Raw genomic sequence first — 21916 nt, 5'->3', positions numbered from 1 at the left:
CATGGGTTTCAGTAGTTGCAGCATGTGGGCTCAGTATTTGTGGCTCGTAGGCTCTAGAGCGCAGGCTCAGTAGTTGTGGCGCACGGGCTCAGTTGCTCCACGGCATGTGGGATCTTTCCAGACTAGGGCTGGAACCCGTGGCCCCTGCATTGCAGGCGGATTCTTAACCACTGTGCCACCAGGGAAATTGCCTTCGTATTATTTCATTCCTTTTAATTCATTGTGTCTTATTTTGTGGTGAATGTACCATAGTCACCTGAAAGGAATGTGTACGGTGGTTTTAGTATTGTTCAGGTTATTGATTTTTGTTGGGGGTGGGTGTCTAATTTTGTCAGTTACTGAGACAGAAGTGTTAAAATATCTTACTGTGTTTGTGGAATTGTGTACTTGTGTTGGTTTTTGCTATATGTATATTTTGAAGCATTGTTATTAAGTGCACATTTATGATTATTATGGCTCATTATTTGACATTTATCATTATGAAATGTCCCCATTTATCATCACTAATTTTCTATGTCTTGAAATCTCTTTTGTTTGTGATATTAAGTATAGCTACTCACCATCTTATACTTTCGATTTGTATGGTATATCTTTCCTTTTTTTTAAAATTAATTAATTAATTTAGGCTGCTTTGGGTCTTGGTTGCTGCACGCAGGCTTTCTCTAGTTGTGGTAAGCGGGGGCTACTCTTCATTGCAGTGCACGGACTTCCCATTAGGTGGCTTCTCTTGTTGCAGAGCACAGGCTCTAGGCACCCGGGCTTCAGTAGTTGTGGCTCACAGGCTCTAGAGCACAGGCTCAGTAGTTGTGGTGCACGGGCTTAGTTGCTCCGTGGCATGTGGGATCTTCCTGGACCAGGGCTCGAACCCCTGTCCCTTGCATTGGCAGGCAGATCCTTAACCACTGCGCCACCAGGGAAGTCCCTGGTATATCTTTTTTTATCCATTTACTTTCGACCTGTTTGTGTCTCATTTAGAGCATATCTCTTATAGATGATATATTGTATAATTGGGTTTCACTTTTTTTTTAAAAATAAATTCATTTTTATTTATTTATTTTTGGCTGCACTGGGTCTTCGCTGCTGTGTGTGGGCTTTCTCTAGTTGTGGAGAGCGGGGGTTGCTCAGCAGTTGTGGAGCAGGGGCTCAGCTGCTCCGCAGCATGTGGGATCCTCCCGGGCCAGGGCTCGAACCCATGTCCCCCGCACTGGCAGGCAGACTCTCAACCACTGCGCCACGAGGGAAGTCCCGGGTTTCACTTTTATGTCTGTGCCAACACACTCTGCCTTTTAACTAGTCTCTTAAGTTTAGTCTCTTCACATTTAATGTAAATACGTGATTGGGTTTACATCTACCATTTTATGAAGTTATTTTCTGTTTGTCTCATTTTTTTTTCTTTTTAATATATTTGAAAGTTACTTTTTTTAAAATTAATTAATTTTTTTTGGGGGGGCTGCGTTGGGTCTTTGTTGCTGCACGCAGGCTTTCTCTAGTTGTGGTGAGCGGGGGCTACTCTTCATTGCAGTGCATGGACTTCTCATTGTGGTGGCTTCTCTTGTTGTGGAGCACGGGCTCTAGGTGCGTGGGCTCAGTAGTTGTGGCTTGCGGGCTCTGGAGAGCAGGCTCAGTTGTTGTGGCGCACGGGCTTAGTTGCTACGTGGCATGTGGAATCTTCCCACACCAGGGCTTGAACTGTGTCCCCTGCATTGGCAGGCAGATTCTTCTTAACCACTGAGCCACCAGGGAAGTCCCCCCAAAGTTACTTTTAAAAAAATGGTTTTAATGATATGAAATTCACATATCATACAGTTCAGCCATTTAAAGTGTACAATTCAGTAGTTTTCACTATATTGACAGAATTGTGCAGTTATTGCCATTATCAATTTTAGAACATTTTTATCACTTCAAAAAGAAGCTTCTTTGTTCATTAGCAGCCACTCCTCATTATCAAACTTCTCCAACTCCTGGCAACCAGTAATCTAATCTCTGTCTCTGTTCTGGACATTTCATATAGATGGAGTCATACACTAGGTGGTGACTTTGTGTGAGTGGCTTTTTTCTTTTAGCAAAATGTTTTTAAGGTTCACTCATGTTTTAGCATGTATTAGAACTTTATTCCTTTTTTTTGTTGAATAACATTCCATTGTACGGATCTGGCACATTTTATTTGTTCACTCATTAGTTGATCGGCATTTAGATTTTATCTATATTTTAGCTATTCTGAATAATGCTGTTTTGAACATTTCCATACATGTTTTTGGGTAGATGTATGGTTTCATTTCTTTTGGGTGTGGAATTTTTGACCCATGTGGTAACTGTTTAACTTTTTGAGGAACTGCTGAAGCAGCCACACCATTTTATTTTATTTTATTTTATTTTTTAAAATATTTATTTATTTATGGCTGTGTTGGGTCTTCGTTTCTGTGCGAGGGCTTTCTCTAGTTGCGGCGAGCGGGGGCCACTCTTCATCGCGGTGCGCGAGCCTCTCATTATCGCAGCCTCTCTTGCTGCAGAGCACAGGCTCCAGACGCGCAGGCTCAGTAATTGTGGCTCACGGGCCTAGTTGCTCCGCGGCATGTGGGATCTTCCCAGACCAGGGCTCGAACCTGTGTCACCTGCATTGGCAGGCAGATTCTCAACCACTGTGCCACCAGGGAAGCCCAGCCACACCATTTTAAACTCTCATCAGCGATATATGAGGGTTCTGATTTCTCCACATTCTTGCCAACAGGATTTGTTTATCTGTTATTGTTTATCTTTTGATTTTAGCCATCCTCGTGGTATCTCATTGTGGTGTTGATTTGTATTTCCTTTTTTTTTTTTTAATAAATTTATTCATTTTAATTATTTCCTTCTGGCTGCATTGGGTCTTCGTTGCTGCTCATGGGCTTTCTCTAGTTGTGGCGAGTGGGGGCTACTCTTGGTTGCGGTGCACGGGCTTCTCGTTGCGGAGCATGGGCTCTAGGCACGCGGGCTTCAGTAGTTGCGGCACGTGGACTCAGTAGTTGTGGTTCATGGGCTCTAGAGCGCAGGCTCAGCAGTTGTGGCGCACGGGCCTAGTTGCTCCACAGCATGTGGGATCTTCCTGGACCAGGGCTCAAACCCGTGTCCCCTGCATTGGCAGGTGGATTGTTAACGACTGCACCACCAGGGAAGCCTGATTTGTATTTCTTTAATGAATGTTAGATGTCTTTTCACGGGCTTGTTTTGGTCATTTATGTGTTTTCTTTGGAGAAATGGCTATTCAGATCCTTGCCCCAGTTTTTAATTAGGATATTTATCTTTTTTTTTTTAAGGTTTTATTTATTTTTTTTGGCCATGCCTTGCAGCATGTGGGATCTTAGTTCCCCAACCAGGGATCAAATCCGAGCCCCCTGCAGTGGAAGCACGGGGTCTTAACCACTGGACCACCAGGGAAGTCCCTATATATCTTTTTTTCTTTTTAATGATTGTTTTTTTTTTTTTAACTTTTTTTTGGGGTTTATTTATTTATTTAATTCATTTATTTATGGCTGTGTTGGGTCTTCGTTTCTGTGCGAGGACTTTCCCTAGTTGCGGCAAGCGGGGGCCACTCTTCATCGCGGTGTGCGGGCCTCTCACCATCGCGGCCTCTCTTGTTGCGGAGCACAGGCTCCAGACGCGCAGGCTCAGTAGTTGTGGCTCACGGGCCTAGCCGCTCCACGGCATGTGGGATTCTCCCAGACCAGGGCTCGAACCCGTGTCCCCTGCATCGGCAGGCAGACTCTCAACCACTGCGCCACCGGGGAAGCCCCCCATATATCTTTTTATTATTGAGTTATAGAGCTCTTTATACGTTCTGGGTATAAGTCCCTTATCAGATATATATCTTGCAAGTATTTTATTCTATGGGGTTTTTTACTTGATGGTATCATTTGCAGAACAAAAGGTTTTAGGTTCGGAAAATTCCAATTTATCTATTATTTCTCTTGTTGACTCTGCTTTTGGTGTTGTATCTAAGAAACCGTTATCCAACCCTGAGTCATGAAGAATTTACTCCAGTTTCATTCTAAGAGTTTTATAGTGTTAGCTCTTACATTTAAGTATATGATCCATTTTGAGTTTTTTTATGTATCATATGAATAAGGGGTCCAACTTAATTTTTTGCATGTAGAGAATTTTTAATGTATCAGTTTGTAGAGCTATTTCTGTTTGCCTTAGTTTCTTAGTGTTTCTCTAGCAAGTTCAGTATATTTCCTTAGCTTTTTTACAGTCTATTTAGTGTACCCACTTACAGTTAATATTGTATCACTTCTTGTAAAGTGTAGAAATCTTGTAACTGTAGAGATTCTTTTACATCACATCACCTCTGTCCATTGTTATTTATGTTATTGTCTATTGTCATATGTATTAGAGCTACATATATTATAAACCCCAGAAGACAGTATTACAATTTTTGCTTTCAGTAATCATATGTATTTTTAAGAATTTAAGAACTAAAAGTCTTTTATATTGGGTTGGCCAAAAAGTTTGTTCGGATTTTTCCATAAGCTCTTACGAAAAAACCCAAACGAACTTTTTGGCCAACCCAATGTATATCCAGATATTTACCATTTATGGTGTTCTTCGTTGCCTCCTGAAGATTTGTGTTTTTCATCTAGTACCATTTCCCTTTATTCCGAAGAATTTCTTTTAGCCTTTATTGTAGTCCATATCTTCTGGTGATGAATTCTGTTTGCTCTTTCTTACCTAAAAACGTTTGTTTCACCTTCATTTTGAAGGATATATTAGATACAGAATTCTGGATTGACAGTTCTTTTTCTTCAAGCACTTTAGAGATGTTTGTTTTACTGTTTTGACTTCCATAGTTTATGATGAGAGATCAGCTGTTAATTCAATCACTGTTTCCCTGTCTTTGATGTGTCATTTTCTTTTGACTGCCTCTTGAAGACTTTTGTTTGCTTTTCATGAAGCAGTTTTGCTTGTTTGGGATTCACTGTGCTTCTGGAATCCATAAATTTGTCTTCAAATAGAGGAAATTTTCATCCATTATTTTTTCAAAATTTTCTTTACTGCCATATTCTCATATTAATATTCTCTCCCTCATGTCCTCCTCCTCTTCCAGGCCTTCAGTTATACACGGTGGCTTCTTGATACTGTTCAATAGGTCCCTGAAGCTCTGTTCATGTTTTTCACCATTTTCTCTTTTTCAGGTAGATCCTATCTATTGATGTAGCTTCAAGCTCACTGACTCTTTCCTTTGTCATCTTGATTCTGTTGTTAAGCCCATCCAATGAATTTTTCACTTCATGTATATTTTTAAGTTTAAGAATTTTTATTTAGTTCTTTTTTGTTTTTAAAGATTTATTTATTATTTATTTTCTTTATTTTTGGCTGCATTGGGTCTTATTTGCAGCACGCAGGGTCTTTGTTGAGGCATGTGGGATCTTTTGTTGCAGCGCGTGGGCTTCTCTCTAGTTGTGGCGTGTGGGTTTTCTCTTCTCTAGTTGTGGCACGCAGGCTCCAGGGCATGGGGGCTCTGTAGTTGTCGTGAGTGGGTTCCAGAGCACATGGGCTCTGTAGTTTGCGGCACGCGGACTCTAGTTGAGGCGTGCGAGCTCAGTAGTTGTGGTGCGCGGGCTAAGTTGCCCCGCGGCATGTGGGATCTTAGTTCCCTGACCAGGGATCGAACCCGCATCCCCTGCATTGGAAGGCGGATTCTTTAACACTGGACCACCAGGGAATTCCCTATTTAGTTCTTTTCTTTTTGTTTTGATATTTATTTATTGATTGATTGCTGCGTTGGGTCTTTGTTGCTGCATGCGGGCTTTCTCTAGTTGCTGTGAGCGGGGGCTGCTCTTTGTTGTGGTGCGCGGGCTTCTCATTGCGGTGGCTTCTCTTGTTGCAGAGCACGGGCTCTAGGTGCGTGAGCTTCAGTAGCTGTGGCACGCAGGCTCGGTAGTTGTGGCTCATGGGCTTTAGAGCGCAGGCTCAGTAGTTGTGGCGCACTGGCCCAGTTGCTCCACAGCATGTGGGATCTTCCCGGCCCAGGGCTCAAACCAGTGTCTCCTGCATTGGCAGGCAGATTCTTAACCACTGTGCCACCAGGGCAGTCCACTCAGCAATTTTTGAAGTAGAAATTCATTTTATGATGGATTTTAAAATATTTGGTAGTTTTCAGTTTATTGCAGTTTTTATCTCTGTTAGCATTAAGTGATTTCATCTTTGGCCAGCAGGAGCCTCTTTAGGTTGGACCATAGGTCCTTTTGACATGACTAAAGCAGTCTTTTATAGCTTTCTTGCTGTTTGATAGAACAAGGTACTCAGGGCATACTTGACCTAGACCTAGAATCATCCACTTCTTTCATTAGTTCTGGTTCCTTTGGGAAATGCTGTTTGGAGACCCCAGCCTGGGTGCTTATTTCTACTGTGGTAGTCATGAGTCTTTCTAAAACACAAGAAAAAATAGGTTAATTAATATGTATTTTTATCTTTTGCCTAAAAGAAGAAGTAATGATGGTAAATGTTTTATCCTACTCATACTTCTTTATGCCAGAATTACATCTTTTATATGAGGAAGATCAAACTTAAAGCTTGAATTTATTCTTCTTATTTAGCCTATACTTTTTTTAAAAAAATAATTATTATCTTGCTGCTCTCTGTAATACAGTGGTGTTCGAAGTCTGAGTAAACCAGTATAGCTGAATGGCTTGTTAATAGCCACAGCCTCCTAAAAGTCAGTATTTTGGGTGAACTTGATTTAGTGAAGTATACTGAGTTTTATACTTTGGAAAAGAAACTAATGTAAAGTAGAAAAAGTATTTGGAAATTGATGCCTGCGTTATGAAGATGGAAAGTAGTTGCATGCTTTCTTACTATACTACATGATGTAAAGAAGAAGGAACCACCTTATATAACTTCCGCTTGTTTGGACTGTTTCAATTAAAACGTTTCCCCCCCCTTTGTTAAAATGTGAGATCTTGGAATCCAAAAAATAAAACAAATGAATGTATATAACAAAACAGAGGGACTTCCCTGGTAGTCCAATGGCTAAGACTCTGCACTCCCAATGCACGGGGCCTGGTTCGATCCCTAGTCAGGGAATTAGAAGTCACATGCCACAACTAAAGATCCCGCATGCCTCAGTGAAGGTCCTGAAGAAGCCCGCACACTGCAACAAAGATCTTGCGTGCCACAGCTAAGACCCGATGCAGCCAAATAAATAAATAAATAGTGAAATAATATATAAACAAACAAAATAGAAACAGACTCACAGATACCAAGAACAAGCAAGTGTTTACCAGTGGGGAAGGAAGGAGTGGGGGAGGGGCAAGGCAGGGGATTAAGAGATACAAACTACTATGTATAAAATAGAAAAAAAAATGTAAGATCTTTAATGTGTGCTTTTTTTTTTTTTTTTTGTCTCCTTATAATCTGTGTACCCTCTTACAGGATTTACTTGTGCATTTTAACAGTACCTCTCACTTATTAAATAAGAATGCATCTGTGGAATTTTAATAGTAACATGTTTAGCTGCAAGCCTGCCCTGTGAAACTTTTCAGGTTGGATTAGTTTACTGTAGGGTCTGGAATCTCTGTTGTCCAGAACCTGATTCTTTTTTCCTGAGCTTAGGGTATAGCCTCTAATTATAAATTAATCTTCTTTTCCTGTAATTATTTCTTTCTCTCAAGTCTTCTATATATCTATTTTTACCTTTAGTAAAAGACTAAAGGTAAAGACATAGTAATAGTATTTTACTTATTAGCATGTAGTTTTCTTTTAGAATTTTCTTCTCTGCATTTTATAACTCATTTAAAATCTTTGTGAATATAGCATTAGTTCCCTCATTGTTATACAGTTGGACTTACAATAAAAACTTTATAGTCATAAACAGTGATATAAAATATTTCTGTACACATATCTTTTCATGTCTTGAAATTAAAGTGTAAGTGATATAAAGATAACACATAGTACTTAATAATTGCCATTTCTATCATATTTCCTTTGGTTCTCTAGAAGTGAAGTAATTAGTATTTTTCCTTTTTCTTTTTTTATAATGAATGAGACTATTGTCTTTATTGTAAATTTCATATAGTGCATTGATTATCACAGAATGCTTTCATTGATTTAAAAAATATTTTTTAAAAATTTATTTATTTGGCTGCATCGGGTCTTAGTTGTGGCACACAAGATCTTTGTTGCCGTGCGCGGGCTTCTCTCTAGTTTTGGTGTGCAGGCTTCTTTCTAGTTGTGGTGTGTAAGCTCCAGAGTGTGCGGGCTCGGTAGTTGTGGCGCATGGGCTTAGTTGCCCTGTGGCATGTGGGATCTTAGTTCCTTGACCAGGGATCGAACCTGCGTCCTCTGCATTGGAAGGCGAATTCTTAACCACTGGACCACCAGGGAACTCCTATTTGTAGACTTTTTAATGATGGCCATTCTGACCAGTGTGAGGTGATACCTCATTGTAGTTTTGATTTGCATTTCTCTAATAATTAGTGATATTGAGCATCTTTTCATGTGCCTGTTGGCCATCTGCATTTCCTCTTTGGAAAAATGTTCAGTTCTTCTGCCCCCCTTTTTTTTTTTAAAATTCATTTATTTTTGGCTGCATTGGGTCTTTGTTGCTGTGCTTTTTCTAGTTGTGGTGAGTGGGAGTGACTCTTCATTGCAGTGTGCGGGCTTCTCATTGTGGTGGCTTCTTTTGTTGCACAGCACAGGCTGTAGGCACATGGGCTTCAGTAGTTGTGGCATGAGGGCTCGGTAGTTGTGGTTCGCGGGCTCTAGAGTGCAGGCTTAGTAGTTGTGGCGCACGGGCTTAGTTGCTCTGCGGCATGTGGGATCTTCCGGGACCAGGGCTCGAACCCGTGTCCCCTGCATTGGCAGGCAGATTCCTATCCACTGTGCCACCAGGGAAGTCCCCTTCTGCCCATTTTTCAATTGGGTGGTTTTTTGATGTTGAGTTGCATGAGCTGTTTATGTATGTTGGGTATTAACCCCTTATCAGTCACATCGTTTGCAAATATTTCTCCCATTCAGCAGGTTGTCTTTTGTTTTGTTTATGGTTTCCTTTGATGTGCAAAAGCTTTTAAGTTTAATTAAGTCTTATTTATTTTTGCTTTTGTTTCCTTTGTTTTAGAACACAGATTAAAAAAAAATTGGTGTGATTTATGTCAAAGAATGTTCTGCCTGTTTTACTCTAGGAATTTTATAGTATCTTGCCTTAAATATAGGTCTTTAATCCATTTTGAGTTTATTTTTGTATATGGTGTTAGAGAATGTTCTAATTTTATTCTTTTATATGTAGCTGTCCTGTGTTACCAACACCTTTTATTGAAGAGACTGTCTTTTCTCCATTGTGTATTCTTGCCTCCTTTGTCATAGATTGACTATAGATATGTGGGTTTATTTCCGGGCTCTCTATTCTGTTCCACTGACCTATGTTTTTTTTTTTTTTTTTTTTTTGCCAGTACCATACTGTTTTGTAGCTTTGTAGTACAGTCTGAAGTCAGGGAGTGGGATTCCTCCAGCTCTGTTCTTCTTTCTCAAGATTGTTTTGTCTATTTGGGGTCTTTTATGTTTCCATAGAAATTAAAAAATCATCTGTTCTAGTTCTGTGAAAAATGCCATTACTCATTTGGTAGGGATTTCATTGAGCCTGTAGATTGCCTTGGGTAGTATGGTCATTTTAACAATATTAATTCTTCCAATCCAAGAACATCTTTCCATCTGATTGTGTCATCTTCAGTTTCTTTCATCAGTGTCTTACAGTTTTCTGAGTACAGGTCTTTTACCTCCTAGGTATTTTATTCTTTTTGATGCAGTGGTAAATGGGATTGTTTCCTTAATTTCTCTTTTTGATAGTTTGTTGTTAGTGTATAGAAATGTAACAGATATCTGTATATTAGTTTTTTTTTTTTGGCTGCATTGGGTCTTTATTGCTGTGCGTGGGCTTTCTCTAGTTACGGCTAGTAGGGGCTACTCTTTGTTGTGGTGAGCAGGCTTCTCATTGCGGTGGCTTCTCTTGTTGCAGAGCACAGGCTCTAGGTGCACAGGCTTCAGTAGTTGTAGCTCATGGGCTCTAGGGCACAGGCTCAGTAGTTGTGGCATACAGGCTCAGTAGTTGTGGCACATGGGCTTAGTTGCTCTGCAGCATGTGGGATCTTCCCGGACCAGGACTCGAACCCTTGTCCCCTGCATTGGCAGGTGGATTCTTAACCACTACGCTACCAGGCAAGTCCTGTATATTAGTTTTGTTCCCTGCAACTTTCCTGAATTTCATTGATGAGCTCTAGTAGTTTTCTGGTAACGTCTTCAGGATTTTCTTTTTTTTAAAAATTAATTTATTTTATTTATTTATTTTTGGCTGTGTTGGGTCTTCGTTGCTGTGCACGGGCTTTCTATAGTTGCGGTGAGCGTGAGCTATTCTTTGTTGTTTCGGTGGCTTCTCTTGTTGTGGAGCACAGGCACTAGTCGTGCGGGATCCAGTAGTTGTGGCATGTGGGCTCAGTAGTTATGGCTCGTGGGGTCTAGAGCACAGGCTGAGTAGTTGTGGCTCACGGGCCTAGTTGCTCCGCGTCATGTGGGATCTTCCCGGACCAGGGCTCGAACCCGTGTCCCCTGCATCGCCAGGCAGATTCTTAACCACTGTGCCACCAGGGAAGCCCTTCAGGATTTTCTATGTGGAGTATCATGCCATCTTCAAACAGTGACATTTTTACTTCTTTTCTAATTTGCATTCCTTTTTTTTCTTTTTTTGTTTTTTTCTTTGACTGCTGTGGTTGGAACTTAGAAAACAATGTTGAATAGCGAAATTGGGAATCCTTATTTTATTCCTGATCTTAGAGGAAATGTTTTCAGCTTTTCATCATTGAGTATGATGTTAGCTGTGGGTTTTTCATACATGGCCTTTATTATGTATAGGTAGGTTTCCTTTCTGCTCACTTTCTGGGGAGCATAAATGGACGTTGAACTTTATCAAAAGCTTTTTCTCCATATATTGAAATGATGGTATGATTTTTATTCTTCAATTTGTTAATGTGTTATATAACACATTGATTAATTTGTGGATATTGAAAAACTCTTGCATCCCTTGGATAAATCCCACTTGATCATGGTGTATAATTCTTTTAATGTATTGTTGGATATGGTTTGCTACTATTTTGTTGAGGATTTTTGTATCTATGTTCATCAGTGATAATGGCCTGCAATTTTTTTGTGTGTGATATCTTTGTCTGGTTTTGGTATCAGGGTGATGGTGCCCTCGTAGAATGACTTTGGAAGTGTTCCTTCCTCTGCTGTGTTTTGGAATAGTTTAAGAAGGATAGGTGTTAACTCTTCTTTAAATATTTGAATGTTTGGTAGAATTCACCTGTGAAGCCATCTGGTCCTAGACTTCTGTTTGTTGGGAGCTTTTATTTTTTATGTATTTTAACTTTTTTTTTTTGTTTTGGCTGCACTGCATAGCTTGCGGGATCTTAGTTCCCTGACCAGGGATCGAACCCAGGCCCTTAGCAGTGAAAGTGCAGAGTCCTAACCACTGGACCGCCAGGGAATTTCCTGTTGGGAGTTTTTAAGTTACTGATTCAATTTCAGTACTTGGTCTGTTCATATTTTCTACTTCTTCCTGCTTCAGTCTTGGGAGACTGTACCTTTCTAAGAATTTGTCCATCTCTTCTAGGTTTTCCATTTTAGTTGTGTATAGTTGCTAGTAGTAGTAGTAGTAGTTTATGATTCTTTGTATTTCTGTCCTGTCAGTTGTAACTTTTTTCATTTCTCATTTTATTGATTTGAGCTCTCTCCCTTTTTTTCTTTTTTCTTTTTGATTTTTTTTGGCCACACGCCACGGCATGCGGAACTTCCCTGAACAGGGATTGAACCTCTGCCTCCTGCAGTGGAGGTCTTAACCACTGGACCACCAGGGAAGTCCTCCCTTTTTTTCTTGATGAGTTTGGCTAAAGGTTTATCACTTTTGTTTATCTTTTCAAAGAACCAGCTTAGTTTTATTGATCTTTTCTATTGTTTTCTCCATTTCTATTTCATTTATTTTTGCTCTGATCCTTATGATTTCTTTCCTTCTACTAATGTTGGGTTTTGTTTGTTCTTCTTTCTCTAGTTGCTTTAGATGTAAAGTTAGGTTGTTTATTTGAGATTTTTTTGTTTCCTGAGGTACAAGCTTGTATTGCTGTAAACTTCCCTTTTTTGCAACTGCTTTTGCTGCATCCCATACGTTTTGGATCATCCTGTGTTTTTTTTTTTTCTTTTTTGACCACATCACGTGGCTTGCGGGATCTCAGTTCCTTGTCCATGGATTGAACCTGGACCATGACAGTGAAAGCCCAGAATCCTAACCACTAGGCCACCAGGGAACTCTCTGGATCATCATGTTTTTGTTTTCATTTGTCTCTTGGTATTTTTTTTTTTTAATTTGCACTTTATTTATTTACTTATTTATTTACTTATTTTTGTGGCTGTGTTGGGTCTTTGTTGCTGCGCGCGGGCTTTCTCTAGTTGTGGCGAGTGGGGGCTACTCTTCGTTGCGGTGCGTGGGCTTCTCCTGGGGTGGCTTCTCTTTGTTGTGGAACACGGGCTCTAGGCACGCGGGCTTCTGTAGTTGTGGCACGCAGGCTCAGTAGTTGTGGCCTGTGGGCTCTAGAGCGCAAGCTCAGTAGTTGTGGCGCATGGGCTTAATTGCTCTGCAGCATGTGGGATCTTCCTGGACCAGGGCTCGAACCCATGTCCCCTGCATTGGCAGGTGGATTCTTAACCACTGCGCCACCAGGGAAGTCCCATGTCTCTTGGTATTTTTTAATTTTCTCTTTTGATTTCACTAGTGATCCATTGGTTGTTTAGTAGCGTATTGTTTAGCCTCCACATGTTTGTGTTTTTCATAGTTTTTTTCTTGTAGTTGATTTCCAATCTCATAGTGTTGTAAAAGATGCTTGATATGATTTCAGTTTTCTTAAAATTTACTGAGGCTTGTTTTGTGGCCTAGTATGTACGTGATCTATCCTGGAGAATATTGCATGTGCGCTTGAAAAGAATGTGTATTCTGCTGCTTTCGGATGGAGTGCTCATATATATAGATATACATATATCTCTCTATATATCAGTTAAGTGCATCTGCTGTAATGTGTCATTTTAGGCCAGTGTTTACTTAGTGTTTTTCTGTCTGGATGATCTGGCCGTTGATGTAAGTGGGGAGTTGAGAATCCCTTACCATTATTGTATTCCTGTCAGTTTCTCATTTTATGTTCATTAGTATTTGAATTGTATATTTAGGTGTTCGTATGTTGGGTACGTATACGTTTACAATTGTTATATCCTCTTTTTGGACTGATCCCATGATCATTATGTAGTGTTCTTTGTCTCTCGTAACAGTCTTTATTTTAAAGTCTGTTTTGTCTGATACTGGTATTGCTGCTCCAGCTTTCTTTTGATTTTTCCATTTGCATGGAATACCTTTTCTACCCCCTCACTTTGAGTATGTGTGTGTCTCTAGATCTGAAGTGAGTCTGTTGTAGGCAGCATATATGTGGGTCTTGTTTCTGTATCCATTCAGCCAGACCATGTCTTTTGGTTGGAGCATTTAGTCCATTTACATTTAAGGTAATTATCGATATGTATGTTCTTATTGCCATTTTGTTGTTTTGGATTTGTTTTTGTAGGTCTTTTTTTCCCATTCTTCTTCTTCTCTTGTTTTCTTCTCGTGATTTGATGACTATCTTTTGGGTTATAATTGGATTTCTTTTTCTTTTTTATGTGTATATCTATCATAGATTTTTGGCTTGCAGTTACCATGAGGATTTGGTATAGCAGTCTATATATATATACGGGATTGTTTTAAGTTGCTGATCTCTTAATTTCAAATGCATTTAAAAAACCCTGCATCTGTATTCTCCTCCCCTCATGATTACTTTTTTTTTAAAAAAATTAATTAATTTATTGTTGGCTGCATTGGGTCTTCATTGCTGCGTGCAGGCTTTCTCTCTAGTTGTGGCGAGTGGGGGCTACTCTTCGTTGCAGTGCACGGGCTTCTCATTGCGGTGGCTCCTCTTGTTGCAGAGCATGGGCTCTAGGCACGCGGGCTTCAGTAGTTGTGGCTCGCGGGCTCTAGAGTGCAGAGTCAGTAGTTGTGGCGCACGGGTTTAGTTGCTCTGCGGCATGTGGGATCTTCCCAGACCAGGGCTCGAACCCGTGTCCCCTGCATTGGCAGGTGGATTCTTAGCCGCTGCGCCACCAAGGAAGCCCATGATTACTGTTTTTGATATCATAGTTTACATCTAATTGTTTTGTGTATCCCTTAACTGCTCATCGTGGATGTAGATGATTTTTACTACTTTTGTCCTTTAACCTCCCCTACCAGCTTATTGTGTGCTTATTCACTATTTTATTTTAATTTTCCTGCTCGTATTTTCCTTTGGTAACCTCAGTTATATTGCTATATTATATGCTTCAAACCTCTTTGGAGAGTAAGGTAGGGTACAAATAATAAGTAATCATACATGATTTCTAGGAATGTAGTCTTCATAGTAAGACAGTGCCACTGAAAACTCTTTATTATTTTACAATTATTTCAGTTCCTCTTGTCAGTAGTGAAAAGAAATGGCAGTACTGGCTTGGTGTTTATTTCTGGTTTTAAATTGTGGGAATGTAGAGAGGGATCCATAATAATTCTGAGTATCATTGTGCTGTGAATGAAAAGAGTAACTAGAATAATTAGAGCAGTTCTTTCCTTCCAAAGGCAGGTCAGCACATGTGAGATATGCCTTCCTATTGAATCAAAATTCTGAATGTGAGTTTGGCTCTTTATTTCAGGAGAAGAACCAGATCCAACTGAGTATGTAATAATCCTGGTTGATTCTACTCAGAAAGCAAAGGAGTAGAGGCAAAGGTTTAAAAACTGTGCCCCAATCCTATGTTGAGAGAATCTTTTTTATTTTTTATTAATGTAATATTAGAAAAAAATTGTGGCAGGAATTTAAATGTTAAGTAAAATACTTTTAAAAGTTGTTGTGTGGTACTCTGAGGAAGATCAGATGTCAAGGAGAATTACTTTGTGAGGATCTTTCTGATAACACTCTTGGTGGCAACTAGTACAAATGCCACTACCATATTTTTAATAGTTTTGAAGTTACAGGGAAGATGTTATACTTTGGTAATCTGAAAAATCTCTTTGTTCCCCCCCCCCCTTTAATAGAGATGTGAACTGTGTCCTCATAAGGATGGAGCTTTAAAAAGAACAGATAATGGCGGTAAGTGCAGAGAATTCTCTTGAACATTTTCTCTTGAAAATTTTCTTGAACACTGGAGTGCAGATGTATTTTAAAATATCTGGTAGTTCATATTATATCAAAGTGTTTGCTGCTTAAATATTTTTAACAGTACTGGATGTAATTTATGAATTTTTAAAAATTGAAACATAACTTTTCTACTTTCTGGACAAACTTAAGTTTTGTTTTGTTTTGGTGCAGAATGATCCACATACTTCTAATTAAAATCTTGATTTTTTTTTTTTAAATGGATACAGTTTCTTATATTACTGTTGGGAAAAGCCACTTTTTTTTTTTCTTTGTTAGAGATAAAAATCTGTTTTAGATTCTTTTTCTCCTGTTTTGTGTATTGCTAGACAAATGATGTTTCTAATGCATGTTAATTTTAACACCCTGTGGATCCTTGTTGCTTGAATATAAACAAATTCTGACTTCTCTTAAATTTTGGTGTGCTTTCATAAGACCCCTTTTGTATTTCTAATTTTCATTTCCATTTTTAGTTACCTTTCTTAGAGAAATCCATGTTTCTTTATAGCTCAGTACCATTCTTAAATGTGTAGACATCAATTTATTAAACTGTGGCATTTTATGAAAATTAAGCAACTGATGAAGAAACTCAAAATAGTACAGATAAAACTAGTACTATTAGTATATACTTACATTTTGGGAAGCCAGCTCTAAAGTATTTTTGGCATAGAATAGTTTCATGGCATGAGTAAAAAAAAAAGGGGAAAATACAGTGTTTTTGGCTAGCACTATATAGATATATATAAATATTTAAATCTAATGTTTAGACTATAAGTCACATTATCCAAAATTTTAAATATTAAAAATCCTCGCTCCCACTCCTGTTCACCATTATCTGCACAGTTTCTCAGTACAGTTTCTGCCACCAACATAGTTGCTGTTACTACGTTTTTGGATACACAAATAAATATGAGGAAACAAAAATTCTCTGCAATTTTATACAAATGGATGAATATTATATATACTCTCTTGCATCTAGAGTTTTTCCCTGAACAGTTTATCTATTATCAGTATAGAGCTTTCTTTATTATCGTATGTTATGTAATCAGCTGCCTGTTTCTAATCTTTTGCTTTCATGACTAATGCTTCTATATATGTCGTTTTGCTTCTATGCAAAGACATCTGTAGGATTTTATTAATTCCCAACAGTGGAACTGTTAGGTCAAAGAGATTTTACAATTAATTTTGGTAGATATTCCCAAATTATTCTCTTTAGTGGTGGTACCAATTTGTGTTCCCAGCAGCACACATCTTTTGTAATCCAGTAGATGAAAGTTGGTGTCTCAAACCATGCATTTTGCGTTTCTCTTATTATGAGTGAATCTGAATATCTTTTCATGTTTTTAAGAGCAGTTCAACTGGTATTGTCCCATCTGTGATCTGTTCTTTTTCTGTTTGGTTGTTGATTTTTTCCTTTTTGATTTGTTGAAGCTTTCATAGGAGTACCTCATATATTAGGCTTTTGTGATGAGTTGGACTAGTTTTGGCCCTGTTGTTGATCTTGCTCATGTGGCTTTTTCTCATGCAGAAAATTTTGATTTTTATTTAGGTGAATTTCTTAATCTTGTCTTTCTTGGTTTCTGTGTTTTGAACCATTAGTTAAGGCTTTCCCTACTTCAAAGTTATAAAGGAATTCTTTCATGGTTTTCCTTTAGCTTTTTTTTTTTTCTTGGCTGCAACGCATGGCATGTAGGATTGTTTACCAACCAGCGAGTGAACCTGTGCCCCCTGCAGTGGAAATGCAGAGTCCTAACCACTGGACCACCAGGGAACTCCCTCCTCTAGTATTTCTTTTTTTTTTAGTAAATTTATTTATTTTATTTTATTTATTTATTTTTGGCTATGTTGGGTCTTTGTTGCTGCACGTGGGCTTTCTCTAGTTGTGGCTAGCAGGGGCTACTCTGTTGCGGTGCGCGTGCTTCTCGTTGTGGTGGCTTCTCTTGTTGCTGAGCAGGGACTCTAGGAGCGTGGGCTTCAGTAGTTGTGGCACAGAGGCTCAGTAGTTGTGGCTCGCAGGCTCTAGAACGCAGGCTCAGTAGTTGCGGCGCATGGGCTTAGTTGCTCTATATGGCACATGGGATCTTCTTGGACCAGGGCTCGAACCTGTGTCCCCTGCATTGGCAGGTGGATTCTTAACCACTGCGTCACCAGGGAAGCCCCTCCCTCCTTTAGTATTTTTGTAGTTTCTTTCTTTCTTTTCTTTTTTTTTCTTTTAACAGTTTAATGTTTGATGCATTTGGAATGTATCCAGCTAATACAATGTGAGGTATGGTTCCAGCTTCATTTTTTCCTAGATGATAAAATGCTACCATTTGTCCCATCTCCATTTATTGAACAGTTCATTTTTTCATATTGATTTGCAATGCCATCTTTCTCATACTCTAAATTTGATGTGTATTTTAAAAATTCTGACTAAATTGTGTTCCAAAATTATTTTGGAGCCTGGTATGCATTTTATTATAGAAATGCCAATTGTATTTCCAGACTGGTTAACAAAACCTCACAGTGTACCTGATGTATATAGTATCAATGATGCTGTTCTTCAATAGCTAGTACCCATTTTTCATACCAGAAAATATGTTCCAAATTTTAGTTTTTCTGGTGATCAGGATTAGGAATTTTTCAATTTAACTGTTACTTTTCTTCAATGTCAATCACTCCATAGTTCTCAGTTGTTGAAGGTAAGTGTTTTAACATAGATTGATGTGTGAAAGGTGGGTTATTATAGGCAAAGGGAGAAGTAAATGATAAAAGGCACAGGTATATCAGGGATTTGCATTGTAAAGTTTGAATAGTAGCCCTTCTGAGAGGTGGAGCTGATGGTATAGGCAAGATTTTCTTTCTTTTCCCTTTCCCCTGCTCATCCTTTTCCTTCCTTCCTCCCCTCCCCTTGCCTTGGCTTGCCTTCCCTCCCTCCTTCCCCACCTTCCCCCTCCCTCTTTCTTCTCCGCCCCTGCTCCACCCTTTCATACTAAGGACTTGATCCTGTTGATTATGGGGAGCCACTGAAACTGAGGTATAACATATGAGTTTTCTGGTTTAGAAAGATCACTCTGACAGCATTGTGGTAAATGGATTGGAAGGATATGAGACCAGACCAACTATAAAAAAGAAAGGCGAAGCTGGATGATAAGTGCATTTAACATACTTAAAACCAGCTATATGGCCTAGCGGGTGGGGGGAGATAGAAAAATATAAATTATGGAGGTAATTCAGTCTGCCATTTTACTCACTGAGCTCTAGGCAAACCTATATGGAAATCCCTTGTGAATTATTGTAAAGCTTTCCCAACCATCGCTGACAAAGACATGAAGTATACTATTATTGAGGGGGCCAGGCAAGAGGTGATGTCGGCTTACTTCTATTCTTGAAGAGGAAGTTTTAAAATGAGTTGAGGATCATTGATAGATACTATCTGACAGCACAGTTAGAAGAACTTGAATAAAGCAGGGTTGTGTATTCAAAATGATGTACAGTGTCTTGCACTTTCTCTCTTGGGATTTTAAGGGGTTTTTCAAGGATAGTTTTGATTATACATACTTTTTTGGGTTTTATACTCTGATGTTAGAATCTACACTCCACAGAGATAAGACTCTGCTTTATTGTAGCAAGTCCAAGGGAGAGATACTGAGGAACTGTTTGAGACAGAAGTAGGAGGAGGGATAAAAATGAGGGAATGGACAGAAGAGATACTAAAGTGGTAAATTTTTACAGGTATATTAAAAAAATGCTTTTATTATTGAAAAATTTCAAGCATACATACAAGTAGAGAGTATCCCCACCTTGGTACCTAGCTTTAACAGTGACCAAGTCATGGCCAGCTGTTTCTTCTATACCCTTCGCTACCCCAGTCTTCTGATTATTTTGAATTATGTGAGCATTTCTAGTTTACGTGTATATTTTAAAAATGCACAATATATTATCACACCTAAAATAATTGACAAGGATTTCCTAAACCCATCAAATATCTAGTCATTGTTCAGAATTTCCTGATTGTCTCCTGTTTTCGTTTATAGTTGTTGAATCAGGATCCCATAAGGTCCATAAGCTGGATCCAAATAAGGTGCATACATTGCAGTAGCTTGGTATGTCTCTTAGGTCTCTCTGTAATCTCCTTTGTCTTCTTTCCCCCTTTGTCAGTTTACTTATGGAAAAAATCTGGGTCATTTGTCCTGTAGAGTTTGTACACAGCAGACTTTGTTGATTAATCTTAGATGGTGTGTGTGTGTGTGTGTGTGTGTGTTTTAACATGTCACTTTGTTCCATGTATTTTCTGTACATTAGTAGTTAGATATATTCAGAGACTTGATCATAATCAGTTTATTGTGGGGACAATCAAGAATACTTCATAGATAGTGTTGTATATTTCCTTCAAGAGGCATATGATAATTGTTTTGTGTATGTGTGTGTGTGTGTGTTAACAGCTGTTGATCAGTGTCTAGATCCATTTTCAGGTTCAGCAACGTTGCAGTCTGTATTAGTACTTCATTCCTCCTTATGGCTGACTGATATCCCATTGTATATATACAGGCCACATTTTATCTATCCTTTCATTTGTTGAAAGACATTTGGGTTGTTTCTATCTCTTTGCTGTTGTGAATAGTGCTGCTGTGAACACTGGTATAGATGTTAGAACATTGGTATTTTGGGGGGTATATACTACTAGTGGCGTTGATGGGTCATATGGTGCTTCTGTATTTAACTTTTCAAGGAACCACCAAACTGTTTTTCATAGTGGCTGCACCATTTTTACATTCCCACAAGCAGTGTATGAGGGATCCATTTCCTTCGCATTATCACCAACACTTAATATTTTCTGAATTTTTAGAATTATAGCTATCCTAGTGGATATGAAGTGGTACCTCATTGTGGTTTTGATTTGCATTTCTCTGATCATGAATGATGTTGAGCACTTTTTCATGTGCTTGTTGGCCATTTGTAAATCTTCTTTGGAAAAATACCTGTTCATGTTCTTTTTTTTTTTTTGGCTGTGCCGGGCGTTCCCCGACCAGGGATCGAACCTGTGCCCTCCTGCAGTGGAAGTGTGGAGTCTTAACCACTGGACTGCCAGGGAAGTCCCCCTGTTCATATTCTTTGTCCATTTTGTAATTGGGTTGTTTGCCTTTTTTTTGTTGAGCTGTAAGAGTTCTTTATATCTTCTGGATTCTAGACACCTATCAGAGATACATGATTTACAAATCTTTTCTCCTACTCTGTGGGTTGTTTTTTCATTTTCTTTATATTGTCTGTTGATTCACAATAGTTTTTAATTTGATGAAGTCCAATTTATCTAATTTTTCTTTTGTTGCTTATGCTTTTAGTGTCCTAATAATCCATTACTACCCGAAGATATAAAGATTTTACACTGATTTCCTTCCTTAGAGTTTTATGTTTTTAGCTCTTTTTAGGTTGTTGATCCATTAAAAAAAATTTTTTTTTCTTTATTTTAACAGACAAGGAAGTTGACACACTTCATGGTTGAAGTCCTAATCCCCAGCTGCTCAGAATGTGACTACATTCAGAGATAGGGTCTTTTTTTCTTTTTTCTTTTGGCTGTGCTGTGCAGCATGCAGGATCCTAGTTCCCCAACCAGAGATCGAACCTGTGCCCTCTGCAGTGGAAGCACGGAGTCCTAACCGCTGGACTGCCAGGGAATTCCCCTGTTGATCCATTTTGAGTTTTTGTTTTGTTTTGTTCTTTTGGCTGCGTTGGGTCTTTGTTGCTGCGTGCGGGCTTTCTCTAGTTGTGGCGAGCAGGGGCTACTCTTCGTTGCACTGCACAGGCTTTTCTCATTGCAATGGCTTCTCTTGTTGTGGAGCATGTGCTCTAGAGTGCAGGCTCAGCAGTTGTGGCGCATGGGCTTAGTTGCTCCACGACATGTAGGATCTTCCTGGACCAGGGATCGAACCTGTGTCCCCTGCATTGGCAGGCGGATTCTTTTTTTTTTTTAGATTTATCAGGCATTTATTAGTGTAATTTTCAATGAAGACAGATTTTGTAGGCACATTACACTCATACCAACATTTACAGGTGTGCTACAATTTTAAAAGTACTTCTTGATATACCTGAAAAGGCAGGCGGATTCTTAACCACTGTGCCACCAGTGAAGACCCTTTTGAGTTAATTTTTGTATATGATGTGAGTTAGGGGTCCAACTTCATTTTTTTTTCTTGTGGGTATCCAGATGTCCCAGCACCATTTGTTGAAGAGACTATTCTTTCCCCCATTGAATGGTCTTGGTATCCTTGTTAAAAATCAGTTGGCTATATGTGCATGGGTTTATTCCTGGACTCTATTATATCCTATTGCTCTTTTTATCTATTCTTATGCCAGTGCACACTGTTGTGATGACTGTAGCTTTGGTAATAAGTTTTGAAGTTGGGAAGTTTGACTGTTCCAATTTTACTCTTTTTTTTTCAATATTGCTTTGGCTCTTTGCGTTCTATGGAAATTCCATATGAATTCAAGGATTGTGAAAAAGGCCATTGGCATTTTGATAAGGGGTTGCATTGCATCTGTAGATTGCTTTGGATAGTATTGCTGTCTTAACAATATTAAGTCTTCCATAATATGAACACAGGATGTCTTTCCATTTATTTATGTCTTTAAGTTCTTTCAGCAATGTTTTGTAGTTTTCAGTGTAAAAATCTTGAATGAGATCATCC

At 38.9% G+C, this 21916-nt stretch overlaps 1 protein-coding gene across 10 annotated transcripts in view; it reads left to right on the top strand.

Moving 5' to 3' along the window:
* MLLT10 (MLLT10 histone lysine methyltransferase DOT1L cofactor) overlaps positions 1–21916 on the top strand; it is a 250863-nt gene that overhangs the window by 37597 nt on the left and 191350 nt on the right. For all 10 annotated transcript variants that reach the window (XR_005018668.1, XR_005018669.1, XM_036842295.1 and 7 more), the window contains one exon: positions 15152–15206. Coding sequence is in view for 8 of the 10 variants with exons in the window: in XM_036842295.1 (XP_036698190.1) it covers positions 15152–15206 (55 nt within the window). In the remaining 2 variants the exon portion in view is untranslated. The remainder of the gene's footprint in view (positions 1–15151; positions 15207–21916) is intronic.

This window comes from Balaenoptera musculus, chromosome 2 (genome assembly GCF_009873245.2).
Source record: "Balaenoptera musculus isolate JJ_BM4_2016_0621 chromosome 2, mBalMus1.pri.v3, whole genome shotgun sequence".
Lineage (NCBI taxonomy): Eukaryota > Metazoa > Chordata > Mammalia > Artiodactyla > Balaenopteridae > Balaenoptera > Balaenoptera musculus.
Note: the sequence above shows the minus strand (reverse complement) of the source record. Positions and strands in the feature narration are given on the sequence as shown.